The sequence below is a fragment of the Convolutriloba macropyga genome, chromosome 12 (assembly GCF_964194025.1).
Source record: "Convolutriloba macropyga chromosome 12, txConMacr16.3, whole genome shotgun sequence".
NCBI lineage: Eukaryota > Metazoa > Xenacoelomorpha > Acoela > Convolutidae > Convolutriloba > Convolutriloba macropyga.
In genome coordinates, this window is record NC_134479.1 from 15,581,431 (window position 1) to 15,596,466 (window position 15,036).

General features: G+C 31.4%; 1 protein-coding gene across 2 annotated transcripts in view; it reads right to left on the minus strand.

The window, feature by feature from the left end:
• Positions 1 to 15,036, minus strand: part of LOC142350668 (WD repeat-containing protein 7-like) — a 134,740-nt gene that overhangs the window by 106,715 nt on the left and 12,989 nt on the right. Inside the window, exon 5 of one of the 2 annotated variants that reach the window (XM_075402594.1) lies at positions 14,428 to 14,590. The exons of the other annotated variant lie outside the window; for it this stretch is intronic. Coding sequence (XP_075258709.1) covers positions 14,428 to 14,590 — 163 coding nt within the window. The remainder of the gene's footprint in view (positions 1 to 14,427; positions 14,591 to 15,036) is intronic. 2 annotated transcript variants of the gene reach the window in all.

The following is a 15,036-nucleotide window of genomic DNA, read 5'->3' on the forward strand; positions in this document are numbered from 1 at the left end:
CAAATACTATCAAATGTTCATTTTTTCTCGGTCAGGAAGAAGTTATGAGACATTAACCGCAAAAGAACACCATTTAATATCTAATGTTTTCCCGAATCACAAAAAGGGGCGATCAAGCAGAAAAATTTAACAAAAAGAGTACTCTTATTGTTCTATTCCAATCACAAAACTGAGCAAAAAGATGTTTATGCGCAGCAAAAATCAGCTTAATTGCATTAATGTGATGGTCAGCAAGATACTCCAACTTCATTATTCTGCTCTTTATAGATCTTTTCAGAGGCAAGAGATTCATATATTGAGACGTTTCCAAGAATTTGAATAGATTTTTTTAGAAATGGTCATCCCCGAAAAAGTGCAAGACTAAGAATAAAACGAGTTCACTATAATAAACTTCAAGTCCACGGATCTATAAAAAAATACATATCAGTTGAAAAAAATCAAAATTCAAGAATCATTAAGTCAGTGCATAAAGTCAGTCAGTAAGTAGCAACAAAATGGTATTTCCAGTTTAAAAAAGTAAACCACGAAAGAATTACAAAACCCACCTAATAGTATTAAGGAGAAATATATTTCCTTATATCAGTTCTGTCAAAGACTGACTATCTTAAAAGTTCAAGAAAATTGTTAACAATAATCAGAATATCACGTGATCCAGATACACAAAATCGCAAAATCCTCTTGTTTCAATATATTTTCAAATGATCAATTTGTTACCAAATCATTGAAACACTAGCTCAGTTTCATATTTAAAAAACTCGCATCAATCCGAAAAAGATCTAAAAATCCGATAAATGCTAAGGAATACATAAAAAAACAACCGCAATTTTCTAATGGAATACTCAAGGATTTACTATCTTAAAAGTTCAAGAAGAATTGTCAACACTAATCCGATTATGACGTGATCCAGATAAACAAAAATTCAAAATCCTATTGCTTCAATATATTTCCAAATTATCATTTTGTTACAAAATAAAAAAAATAGCTCAGTTTCAATATTCATGAAACTCGTATCAATCTGAAAAAAAATCTGAAACCCCGATAAATTCTTCGGTAGGGAATACGCAAAAAAACAAGTGTAATTTTCAAAGATAATGCTGAAAATGACGCTTGTATCAACGATGACTTGGTCATCATCCTATCAATCAGTCGAAGAAATTCAAAACTCAGGAATCAATACGTCAATATGTCATCAGCTGTAATCTATCAGCTAACTTTCTTAATAAAAACAAAACTACTCTAAATTAAAACCTAGTCATTTGATAAATCGAAGAACTAAATCGAATTAAACAATAGAATAAACACAAAAAAATTACCTAAAAGTACAAGGAGCAACCAACTCACTGGTATAAACAGATTTCCGCATAAGTTTCTCAAAATGAATTTCCAAATGCACGTTTTCCGAGTCCAATGTGTGACAAAATTGACAAAACCGAAGGTTCACTTCAATTATGCAACGCATGTTAGGCACGATATTCGAACTTTATTAGTATGCTCTTTATAGATAATTAAGTGGCAAGAGATCCATATATTGAGATGGCTCCAAGAAATGGATTTAAAAAAAGGTCATTCCAGAAAACGTGCAAGACTAACAATAAAAACGAATTCACTACAAAAAACTGCAGGTACATGGCACTATAAAATAATATATTTCAGTTGAAGAAATTCAAAACTCAAGAATCATGAAGTCAGAGTCTTGTCAGCGGCATGAAAATGGTATTTCCATATAGATCAGAGTTCTGTCAAGGACTTACTACCTTGAAAATACAAGAAACATTGTCAACAATAATCAGAATATCACGTAATCCAGATAAACAAAATCGCAAAATCCAATTACTTCAATATATTTTCAAATCATCATTTTGTTACAAAATTATTAAAACACTAGTTCAGTTTCAATATTCATAAAACTTGCATCAATCTGAAAAAATTCCAAAATTCCGATGAATGCGTAGGTAGCGAATACACAAAAACAAAATGTGCTATTTTTCTAATAGAATACTGAAAATGACGCTTGTACCAACGATGACTTGATCAAGATCCTATCAATCCAGTGAAAAAAATCAAAATTCAGGAATCAATAAGTCAACATGTCATCAGCTGTAATCTATCAGCTAACTTTCTAAATAAAAACAAAAGTGCTCAAAACTAAAACCTAATCAATTGAAAAATAGAACAGCTAAACCAAATTAAACAAAATAATAGTTATAAAAGTAAAATTTCACCTAGAAGTACAAGGAGCAACCAACTCACTGGTATAAACAGATTTGCGCATAAGTCTCTCAGAAGCAAATTCCAAAAGCACACTTTCGTTCTAATGTGTGACAAAATTGATAAAAACGAAGGTTCACTTCAATTATGCAACGCATGGTAAGCAAGATATTCGAAGGTTATTATTCTGCTCTTTATAGATCTTTTTAGTGGCAAGAGATTCATATATTGAGATGTTCCTAAGAATTTGAATAGATTTTTTTGAAATGCCCATCTCAGAAAAAGTGCAAGACTAAGAAAAAAACCAGTTCACTACAATAAACTTCAAGTTCATGGAACTGTAAAAGAATACGTATCAGTTGAATAATATCAAAGATCCAGATTCATTAGGTCAGTGTCTCATCAGCGGCACGAAAATGGTAGTTCCAGTTTAAAGTAAACCACAAAGGAACAAACCCACTGAATACTATTAAGGAGAAATATATTTCCATAGATCACAATTCTGTCAAGAACTTACTAATTTAAAAGTTCAAGAAGAATTGTCAACACTAATCCGAATATCACGTGATCTAGATACACAAAAATTCAAAATCCTATTGCTTCAATATATTTCCAAATTATCATTTTGTTACAAAATCAAAAAAAACCAGCTCAGTTTCAATATTCATAAAACTCGTATCAATTTGAAACAAAATCTGAAACCCCGGTAAGTTTTTGGGTAGGGAATACACAAAAAACAAGTGCAATTTTCTAAGAGAATGCTGAAAATGACGCTTGTACCAACGATGACTTGATCAAGATACTATCAACCAGTTGAAGAAATTCAAAATTCAGGAATCAACAAGCCAACATGTCATCAGCTGTAACCTATTAGCTAACTTGCTAAATAAAAACAAAAGTACTCAAAACTAAAACCTAATCATTTGAAAAATCGAACAGCTAAACCAAATTAAACAATATAATAGTTATAAAAGTAAAATTTCATCTAGAAGTACAAGGAGCAACCAACTCACTGGTATAAACAGATTTGCGCATGAGTTTCTCAGAATCAAATTCCAAATGCACACTTTCGTTCTAATGTGTGAAAAATACGATAAAAAACGAAGTTTCACTTCAATTATGCAACGCATGGTAAGCAAGATATTCAAAGTTTATTATTCTGCTCTTTATAGATCTTTTTAGTGGCAAGAGATTCATATATTGAGATGTTCCTCAGAATTTGAATAGATTTTTTTGAAATGCCCATCTCAGAAAAAGTGCAAGACTAAGAAAAAAACCAGTTCACTACAATAAACTTCAAGTTCATGGAACTATAAAAGAATACATATCAGTTGAATAATATCAAAACTCCAAAATCATTAAGTCAGTGTCTCATCAGCGGCATGAAAATGGTAGTTCCACGCAGGAAAACTAAACCACGCAGGAACAAACCCACTGAATACTATTAAGGAGAAATATATTTCCAACGATCAGAGTTCTGTCAAGGATTTACTACCTTAAAAGTTCAAGAAGAACTGTCAACACTAATCCGAATATCACGTGATCCAGATAAACAAAAACTCAAAATCTAATTGCTTCAAAATATTTCCAAATTATCATTTTGTTACAAAATAAAAAAAATAGCTCAGTTTCAATATTCATAAAACTCGTATCAATCTGAAAAAAAAATCTGAAACCCCGATAAATTCTTCGGTAGGGAATACGCAAAAAAACATGTGCAATTTTCTAAGAGAATGCTGAAAATGACGATTGTACCAACGATGACTTGGTCAACCTCCTATTAATCAGTCGAAGAAATTCAAAATTCAGGAATCAATAAGTCAACATGTCATCAGCTGTAACCTATTAGCTAATTTTCTAATAAAAAGAAAATTACTCTAAATTAAAACCTATTCATTTGATAAATCGAATAATTAAATCAAATTAAGCAATAGAATAAACACAAAAGTAAAATTTTACCTAAAAGTAGAAGCAGCAACCAACTCACTGGTATAAACAGATTTCCGCATGTTTCTCAAAGTCAAAATCCAAATGAACGCTTTCCTAGTCCAATGTGTGACAAAATTGACAAAAACAAAAGTTCACTTCAATCATGCAACGCAGGGTAGGCACGATATTCGAACTTTATTAGTATGCTCTTTATAGATAATTAAGTGGCAAGAGATCCATATATTGAGATGGCTCCAAGAAATGGATTTAAAAAAAGGTCATTCCAGAAAACGTGCAAGACTAACAATAAAACGAATTCACTACAACAAACTGCAAGTACATGGCACTATAAGAGAATATATTTCAGTTGAAGAAATTCAAAACTCAAGAATCATTAAGTCAGAGTCTTGTCAGCGGCATGAAAATGGTATTTCCATATAGATCAGAGTTCTGTCAAACGACTTACTACCTTAAAAGTTCAACAAACATTGTCAACAATAATCAGAATACCACGTAATCCAGATAAACAAAATCGCAAAATCCTCTTGCTTCAATATTTTTTCAATTTATCATTTTCTTACAAAAACACTAGTTATTATTAAAACACTAGTTCAGCTTCAATATTCATAAAACTTGCATCAATCTGAAAAAATTCTAAAATTCCGATAAATGCGTAGGTAGCGAATACACAAAAACAAAATGTGCTATTTTTCTAATAGAATACTGAAAATGACGCTTGTACCAACGATGACTTGATCAAGATCCTATCAATCCAGTGAAAAAAATCAAAATTCAGGAATCAATAAGTCAACATGTCATCAGCTGTAATCTATCAGCTAACTTTCTAAATAAAAACAAAAGTGCTCAAAACTAAAACCTAATCAATTGAAAAATAGAACAGCTAAACCAAATAAAACAAAATAATATTTATAAAAGTAAAATTTCACCTAGAAGTACAAGAAGCAACAACTCACTTGTATAAACAGATTAAGTTTCTCAGAATCCATTTCCAAATGCACACTTTCGTTCTAATGTGTGACAAAATTGATAAAAACGAAAACTCACTTCAATTATGCAACGCATGGTAATCAGGACATTCGAAGTTTATTATTCTGCTATTTAGATCTTTTTTGTGGCAAGAGATTAATAAATTGAGATGTTTCCAAGAACTTGATGAGATTTTTTTGAAATGCTCATCCCAGAAAAAGTGCAAGACTAAGAATAAAACCAGTTCACTACATTCAACTTCAAGTTCATGGAACTAAAAAAGACTACATTTCAGTTGAATAATATCAAAACTCCAGAATCATTAAGTCAGTGCCTCATCAGCGGCATGAAAATAGTAGTTCCAGTTTAAAAACTAAACCACGAAGGAACAAAACCCACTGAATACTACCTTAAAATTTCAAGAAGAATTGTCAACACTAATCCGAATATCACGTGATCCAGATACCCAAAAAATTTTAAAAACCTATTGCTTCAATATATATTCAAATTATCATTTTGTTCCAAAATCAAAAAAATAGCTCAGTTTCAATATTCATAAAACTCGTATCAATCTGAAAAAAAAATCTGAAACTTTGATAAATTCTTAGGTAGGGAATACACAAAAAAACAAGTGCAATTCTCGAATAGAATGCTGAAAAAGAGGCTTGTACCAACAATGACTTGGTCAACATCCTATTAATTGGTCGAAGAAATTCAAAATTCAGGAATCAATAAGTCAACATGTCATCAGCTGTAATCTATTAGCTAACTTTCTAAAAAAAACAAAAGAACAAAACTAAAACCTAATCAATTGAAAAATCGAACAGCTAAACCAAATTAAACAATATAATAGTTATAAAAGTAAAATCTCACCTAGAAGTACAAGGAGCAACCAACTCACTGTTATAAACAGATTTGTGCATGAATTTCTCAGAATCAAATTCCAAATGCACACTTTCGTTCTAATTTGTGACAAAATTGATAAAAAACGAAGGTTCACTTCAATTATGCAACGCATGGTAAGCAAGATATTCGAAGTTTATTATTCTGCTCTTTATAGATTTTTTTAGTGGCAAGAGATTCATAAAATGAGTTTTCCAAGAATTTGATGAGATTTTTTTTGAAATGCTCATCCCAGAAAAAGTGCAAGACTAAGAATAAAACCAGTTCACTACATTCAACTTCAAGTTCATGGAACTAAAAAAGACTACAGTTCAGTTGAATAATATCAAAACTCCAGAATCATTAAGTCAGTGCCTCATCAGCGGCATGAAAATAGTAGTTCCAGTTTAAAAACTAAACCACGAAGGAACAAAACCCACTGAATACTACCTTAAAATTTCAAGAAGAATTGTCAACACTAATCCGAATATCACGTGATCCAGATACACAAAATTTTAAAAACCTATTGCTTCAATATATATTCAAATTATCATTTTGTTCCAAAATCAAAAAAATAGCTCAGTTTCAATATTCATAAAACTCGTATCAATCTGAAAAAAAAATCTGAAACTTTGATAAATTCTTAGGTAGGGAATACACAAAAAAACAAGTGCAATTCTCGAATAGAATGCTGAAAAAGAGGCTTGTACCAACGATGACTTGGTCAACATCCTATTAATTGGTCGAAGAAATTCAAAATTCAGGAATCAATAAGTCAACATGTCATCAGCTGTAATCTATTAGCTAACTTTCTAAAAAAAACAAAAGAACAAAACTAAAACCTAATCAATTGAAAAATCGAACAGTTAAACCAAATTAAACAATATAATAGTTATAAAAGTAAAATTTCACCTAGAAGTACAAGGAGCAACCAACTCACTGTTATAAACAGATTTGTGCATGAATTTCTCAGAATCAAATTCCAAATGCACACTTTCGTTCTAATTTGTGACAAAATTGATAAAAAACGAAGGTTCACTTCAATTATGCAACGCATGGTAAGCAAGACATTCGAAGTTTATTATTCTGCTCTTTATAGATTTTTTTAGTGGCAGGAGATTCATAAAATGAGTTTTCCAAGAATTTGATGAGATTTTTTTTGAAATGCTCATCCCAGAAAAAGTGCAAGACTAAGAATAAAACCAGTTCACTACATTCAACTTCAAGTTCATGGAACTAAAAAAGACTACATTTCAGTTGAATAATATCAAAACTCCAGAATCATTAGGTCAGTGCCTCATCAGCGGCATGAAAATAGTAGTTCCAGTTTAAAAACTAAACCACGAAGGAACAAAGCCCACTGAATACTACCTTAGAATTTCAAGAAGAATTGTCAACACTAATCCGAATATCACGTGATCCATATACACAAAATTTTCAAAACCTATTGCTTCAATATATATTCAAATTATCATTTTGTTCCAAAATCAAAAAAATAGCTCAGTTTCAATATTCATAAAACTCGTATCAATCTGAAAAAAAATCTGAAACTGATAAATTCTTAGGTAGGGAATACACAAAAAAACAAGTGCAATTCTCGAATAGAATGCTGAAAAAGAGGCTTGTACCAACGATGACTTGGTCAGCATCCTATTAATTGGTCGAAGAAATTCAAAATTCAGGAATCAATAAGTCAACATGTCATCAGCTGTAATCTATTAGCTAACTTTCTAAAAAAAAACAAAAGAACAAAACTAAAACCTAATCATTTGAAAAATCGAACAGCTAAACCAAATTAAACAATATAATAGTTATAAAAGTAAAATTTCACCTAGAAGTACAAGGAGCAACCAACTCACTGGTATAAACAGATTGCGCATGAGTTTCTCAATCAAATTCCAAATGCACACTTTCGTTCTAATGTGTGATAAAACTGATAAAACGAAGGTTCACTTCAATTATGAACGCATGGTAAGCAAGATATTCGAAGTTTATTATTCTGCTCTTTATAGATCTTTTTAGTGGCAAGAGATTCATAAAATGAGAGTTTTCCAAGAATTTGATGAGATTTTTTTGAAATGCTCATCCCATGAAAAAATGCAAGACTAAGAATAAAACCAATTCAATACAATAAACTTCTATAAAATACTAAAATTCCGATAAATGCGTAGGTAGCGAATACACAAAAACAAAATGTGCTATTTTTCTAATAGAATACTGAAAATGACGCTTGTACCAACGATGACTTGATCAAGATCCTATCAATCCAGTGAAAAAATTCAAAATTCAGGAATCAATAAGTCAACATGTCATCAGCTGTAATCTATCAGCTAACTTTCTAAATAAAAACAAAAGTGCTCAAAACTAAAACCTAATCAATTGAAAAATCGAACAGCTAAACCAAATTAAACAAAATAATAGTTATAAAAGTAAAATTTCACCTGGAAGTACAAGGAGCAACCAACTCACTGTTATAAAGATTTGCGCATAAGTTTCTCAGAATCAAATTCCAAATGCACACTTTCGTTCTAATGTGCGACCAAGTTGATGAAAACGAAGAATCACTTCAATTATGCAACGCATGGTAAGCAAGATATTCGAAGGTTATTATTCTGCTAATTAGATCTTTTTTGTGGCAAGAGATAAATTGAGATGTTCCCAAGAACTTGATGAGATTTTTTTTTGAAATGCTCATCCCAGAAAAAGTGCAAGACTAAGAATAAAACCAGTTCACTACATTCATCTTCAAGTTCATGGAACTATAAAAGACTACATATCAGTTGAATAAGATCAAAACTACAGAATCATTCAGTCAGTGTCTCATCAGCGGCATGAAAATGGTAGTTCCAGTTTAAAAACTAAACCACGAAGGAACAAAGCCACTGAATACTATTAAGGAGAAATATATTTCCAAAGATCAGAGTTCTGTCAAGGATTTACTACCTTAAAAGTTCAAGAAGAACTGTCAACACTTATCCAAATATCACGTGATCCAGATACACAAAATTTTAAAATCCTATTGCTTCAAATTATCATTTTTTCAAATTATCATAGGATTTTTGAAGCAATAAAATCCTATGGCTTCAAAAATCCTATTGCTTCATATTTTCAAATTATCATTTTGCTACAAAAAAATAGCTCAGTTTCAATATTCTTAAAACTTGTATGAATCTGAAAAAAAAATTTGAAACCCCGATAAATTCTTAGGTAGGGAATACACAAAAAAACAAGTGCAATTTTCTAATAGATTGCTGAAAATGACGCTTGTACCAACGATGACTTGGTCAACATCCTATTAATCAGTCGAAGAAAATCAAAATTCAGGAATCAATAAGTCAATATGTCATCAGCTCTAATCAATTAGCTAACTTTCTAAATAAAAACAAAAGAACTCAAAAACAAAACCTAATCATTTGAAAAATCGAACAGCTAAACCAAATTAAAGATTATAATAGTTATAAAAGTAAAATTTCACCTAGAAGTACAAGAAGCAACAACTCACTTGTATAAACAGATTAAGTTTCTCAGAATCCATTTCCAAATGCACACTTTAGTTCTAATGTGTGACAAAATTGATAAAAACGAAAACTCACTTCAATTATGCAACGCATGGTAATTAGGACATTCGAAGTTTATTATTCTGCTATTTAGATCTTTTTTGTGGCAAGAGATTAATAAATTGAGATGTTTCCAAGAACTTGATGAGATTTTTTTGAAATGCTCATCCCAGAAAAAGTGCAAGACTAAGAATAAAACCAGTTCACTACATTCAACTTCAAGTTCATGGAACTATAAAAGACTACATTTCAGTTGAATAATATCAAAACTCCAGAATCATTAAGTCAGTGCCTCATCAGCGGCATGAAAATAGTAGTTCCAGTTTAAAAACTAAACCACGAAGGAACAAAACCCACTGAATACTACCTTAAAATTTCAAGAAGAATTGTCAACACTAATCCGAATATCACGTGATCCAGATACACAAAATTTTAAAAACCTATTGCTTCAATATATATTCAAATTATCATTTTGTTCCAAAATCAAAAAAATAGCTCAGTTTCAATATTCATAAAACTCGTATCAATCTGAAAAAAAATCTGAAACTGATAAATTCTTAGGTAGGGAATACACAAAAAAACAAGTGCAATTCTCGAATAGAATGCTGAAAAAGAGGCTTGTACCAACGATGACTTGGTCAGCATCCTATTAATTGGTCGAAGAAATTCAAAATTCAGGAATCAATAAGTCAACATGTCATCAGCTGTAATCTATTAGCTAACTTTCTAAAAAAAAACAAAAGAACAAAACTAAAACCTAATCATTTGAAAAATCGAACAGCTAAACCAAATTAAACAATATAATAGTTATAAAAGTAAAATTTCACCTAGAAGTACAAGGAGCAACCAACTCACAGTTATAAACAGATTTGTGCATGAATTTCTCAGAATCAAATTCCAAATGCACACTTTCGTTCTAATTTGTGACAAAATTGATAAAAAACGAAGGTTCACTTCAATTATGCAACGCATGGTAAGCAAGATATTCGAAGTTTATTATTCTGCTCTTTATAGATTTTTTTAGTGGCAAGAGATTCATAAAATGAGAGTTTTCCAAGAATTTGATGAGATTTTTTTTTGAAATGCTCATCCCATGAAAAAATGCAAGACTAAGAATAAAACCAATTCAATACAATAAACTTCAAGTTCGTGGAAATACAAAAGATTACATCAGTTGAAAATCAAAACTCCGGAATCTTTAAGTTAGTGTCTCATCAGCGGCAAGAAAATGGTAGTTCCAGTTTAAGAAGTAAACCACGATGGAACAAAACCCAATGAACACTATTCAGGAGAAATATATTTCCATAGACCAGAGTTCTGTCAAGGAGTTACTACCTTAAAAGTTCAAGAAGAACTGTCAACACTAATCCGAATATCACGTGATCCAGATACACAAAATTTCAAAATCCTATTGCTTAATAATATTTCCAAATTATCATTTTGTTACAAAATCAAAAAACTAGCTCAGTTTCAATATTCATAAAACTCGTATCAATCTGAAAAAAAAATCTGACAATAAAGTCTTAGGTAGGGAATACACCAAGACAATTTTCTAATATAATACTGAAAATGACGCTTGTACCAACGATGACTTGATCAAGATCCTATCAATGAGTCGAAGAAATTCAAAATTCAGGAATCAATAACTCAACATGTCATCAGATGAAATCTATTAGCTGACTTTCTAAATAAAAACAAAAGAACTCAAAACTAAAACCTCATCATTTGAAAAATCGAACAACTAAACCAAATTAAACAATATAATAGATATAAAAGTAAAATTTCACATAGAAGTACAAGGAGCAACCAACTCACTGGTATAAACAGATTGCGCATGATTTTCTCAATCAAATTCCAAATGCACACTTTCGTTCTAATGTGTGACAAAACTGATAAAAAAACGAAGGTTCACTTCAATTATGAACGCATGGTAAGCAAGATATTCGAAGTTTATTATTCTGCTCTTTATAGATCTTTTTAGTGGCAAGAGATTCATAAAATGAGAGTTTTCCAAGAATTTGATGAGATTTTTTTGAAATGCTCATCCCATGAAAAATTGCAAGACTAAGAATAAAACCAGTTCAATACAATAAACTTCAAGTTCATGGAAAAATAAAAGATTACATATCAGTTGAATAAAATCAAAACTCCAGATTCATTAAGTCAGTGTCTCATCAGCGGCAAGAAAATGGTAGTTCCAGTTTAAGAAGTAAACCACGATGGAACAAAACCCAATGAATACTATTAAGGAGAAATATATTCCATAGACAAGTGTTCTATCAAGGATTTAATACCTTAAAAGTTCAAGAAGAACAGTCAACACTAATTCGAATATCACGTGATACAGATACACAAAATTTCAAAATCCTATTGCTTCATATTTCCAAATTATCATTTTGTTACAAAAGCAAAAAAATAGCTATGTTTCATTATTCATAACACTCTTCTCAACCTGAAACTCCAGTAAAGTCTTAGGTAGGGAATACACCAAAAAAACAAGTGCAATTTTCTAATAGAATACTGAAAATGAAGCTTGTACCAACGATGACTTGATCAAGATCCTATCAATGAGTCGAAGAAATTCAAAATTCAGGAATCACTAGGTCAACATGTCATCAGCTGTAATCTATTAGCTAACTTTCTAAATAAAAACAAAACTACTCTAAATTAAAACCTAGTCATTTGATAAATCGAATAATTAAATCAAATTAAACAATATAATAAACACAAAATTAAAATTTTACCTAGAAGTTAAAGTAGCAACCAACTCACTGGTATAAACAGATTTGCGCATAAGTTTCTCAGAATCAAATACCAAATGCACGCTTTCCTAGTCTAATGCGTGACAAAATTGACAAAAACGAAGGTTCACTTCAAACGAAGGTTCACTGCAACGCATGGTAGGCACGATATTCGAACTTGATTAAAATGCTCTTTATAGATGATTAAGTAGCAAGAGATTTATATATTGAGATGGCTCCAAGAAATTAAATGGATTTAAAAAAGGTCGTTCCAGAAAACGTGCAAGACTAACAATAAAACGAATTCACTACAATACACTGCAGGTACATGGCACTATAAAAGAATATATTTCAGTTGAAGAAATTCAACAGTTGAAGAAGCATTAAGTCAGTGTTTTGTCAGCGGCATGAAAATGGTATTTCCAGTTGAAAAAAGTAAAACACGAAGGAACTACAAAACCCACTTGATACTATTAAGGAGAAATATATTTCTATGGATCACAGTTCTGTCAATGACTTACTAATTGGAAACTTTGAGAAAATTTGTCAACAATAGTCAGTATATCACGTGATCGAGATACGGAAAATCGCAAAATTCTCTGCCTTCAATAAATTTTCAAATTATCATTTTGTTACAAAATCTTTAAAACACTAGCTCAGTTTCAATATTCATAAAACTCGCATCAAACTGAAAAAATTATTAAATTCCGATAAAGGCAAGAATTGCATTCATTGAGACGTCGCCAAGAATTTAAATGTATTCTTTTTAAAAAAGGTCATTCCAGAAAATGTGCAACTCTAATAAAAATAGCTGGCAGATTGCCAGAAAATAGCCGCAATAGATTTGTAGATCGGCAGTCTAAAAAATAGTAAAAAAGACAGACCAAAAAAATTCGGTCTTTTTCATTGAAGGCTGATCTGTTATATTTTGATTAAAAATCTGTATAAGTTATTGCTGCCCCTATTAGCTGATCTCAAATAACCTTCATTTAGAGTGACACACACATATTTGACCTTATCTCTTTGAATTAAAGTAAATAAAAGTCAATTTCAAATTGAGGAAGTCATTTTTGAGAGTGAGGTAAGTCAAGTGTGACTAAAAATTTAATCACGCGCATGAACAAAAAAACTCGCTCCACTAAGAGCGAAAAATGACGTCACCCATGCAATTCAGTTGAAATTGCAGGAACGAATGAACAAAAAGTGGCTGTGACGTCATATGGTCGTAACAAAAATCATGACGACGAAATAAAAAAAACCAAGAGAAGGCCAATAATAGCCCCAGCTATCGTTGTGCGGCTATTATAAAACGAATTCACTACAATAAACTTCAAGTCTATGGCACTATAAAAGAATACATATCATTTGAAGAAATTCAAAACTCAAGAATCAATGAGTCAGTGTCTCGTCAGCGGCTTGAAAATGTTATTTCCAGTTAAAAAAGTAAACCACGAGGGAACTACAAAACCACTGAATACTAATAAGGAGAAATATATTTCCATAGATCAGAGTTCTGTCAAGGATTTCCTACCTAAAAAGTTCAAGAAAAATTGTCAACACTAATCAGAATATCACGCGATCCAGATGGCAAAACCTTCTTGCTTCAATATATTTTCAAATTATCATTTTGTTACAAAATCATTAAAAGCAATAGCTCAGTTTCAATATTCATAAAACTCGCATCAGTTGAAGAAATTCAAAATTCAGGATTCAATGAGTCAAAGTGTCATCAAATTCAGGCTATGCTATTAGCCAATTTTCTCACAAAAATTAGGTAGCCCATTTCAAAAAGGGGGGTGAGGTAAAATGAACATATACATATGTTTTCCGAAACATAGGTAAATTTTTCCTAAGCAATTTTTGAAATAAATTATGTGAAATGTTTGTAATTGTAAACAGGAAATTATGTTAAGTACTGACAGCTTTTATGTTCAATTTGTATGCGAACAAGTTTGACTGGCTTGGATGAAACCAGGTATGATCAACACCTTGGAAGTGATGAAATGCAATCATCTGGCAGTTGCGAACAGACATGTGTCTTTCAGTCTTGACAATAAATGATAACCAATGATCATAGTTAGAACTCAATTGTCGACAATTTTTCGATAGCTCGTGTGGCTGACCTTGACATTGGAAACGGCAGATTTTCATTATCTGTATCCTTCTCTGATGAATCACCTGTCGAGTCATCGTTTCCAGCTTCCAGGGTAATTTGCCTCAGAGTGGGACGCTTTCGAACTCCGTCCCACTTCTCAGGCGAATCAACCATACGCACTTTCAACTTTCCTGTCCCACAACAGATTTTTTTTATAATTCACATTTCGAAAACCTTTCAATAGTCACCCATTAGCGAAAAAGGTCTTTCAGAACGTTTGTTTTTAATAAAAAACAATTCAGGTTAAAATAATAAACACTAAATAAACGAAAAAACATAACCAACTAAACGTCGGAAGAATTGCTCTTGAACGACTAGTGGGGAGCTCTAATCAATTGCAGACTGCTTCAGTCGGGGGGGGGGGGGGGGGAGGGAGGGAGGGAGGGGTAGCCTAAATGGGACTACGAAGTTCTATAGTGGGCTTCAAATAACCACATTAGAGGTTAACATATACCACTATTAAGATTTAAAGTGAAAAATGACATCAGTTTCGGCGCACTTTTCATTAGACTTTTAGTATTAAATTGCCGCCAATTGAGTTCAGCTGCTTGAAATTGCGATTGAGAGAGAATTTTAG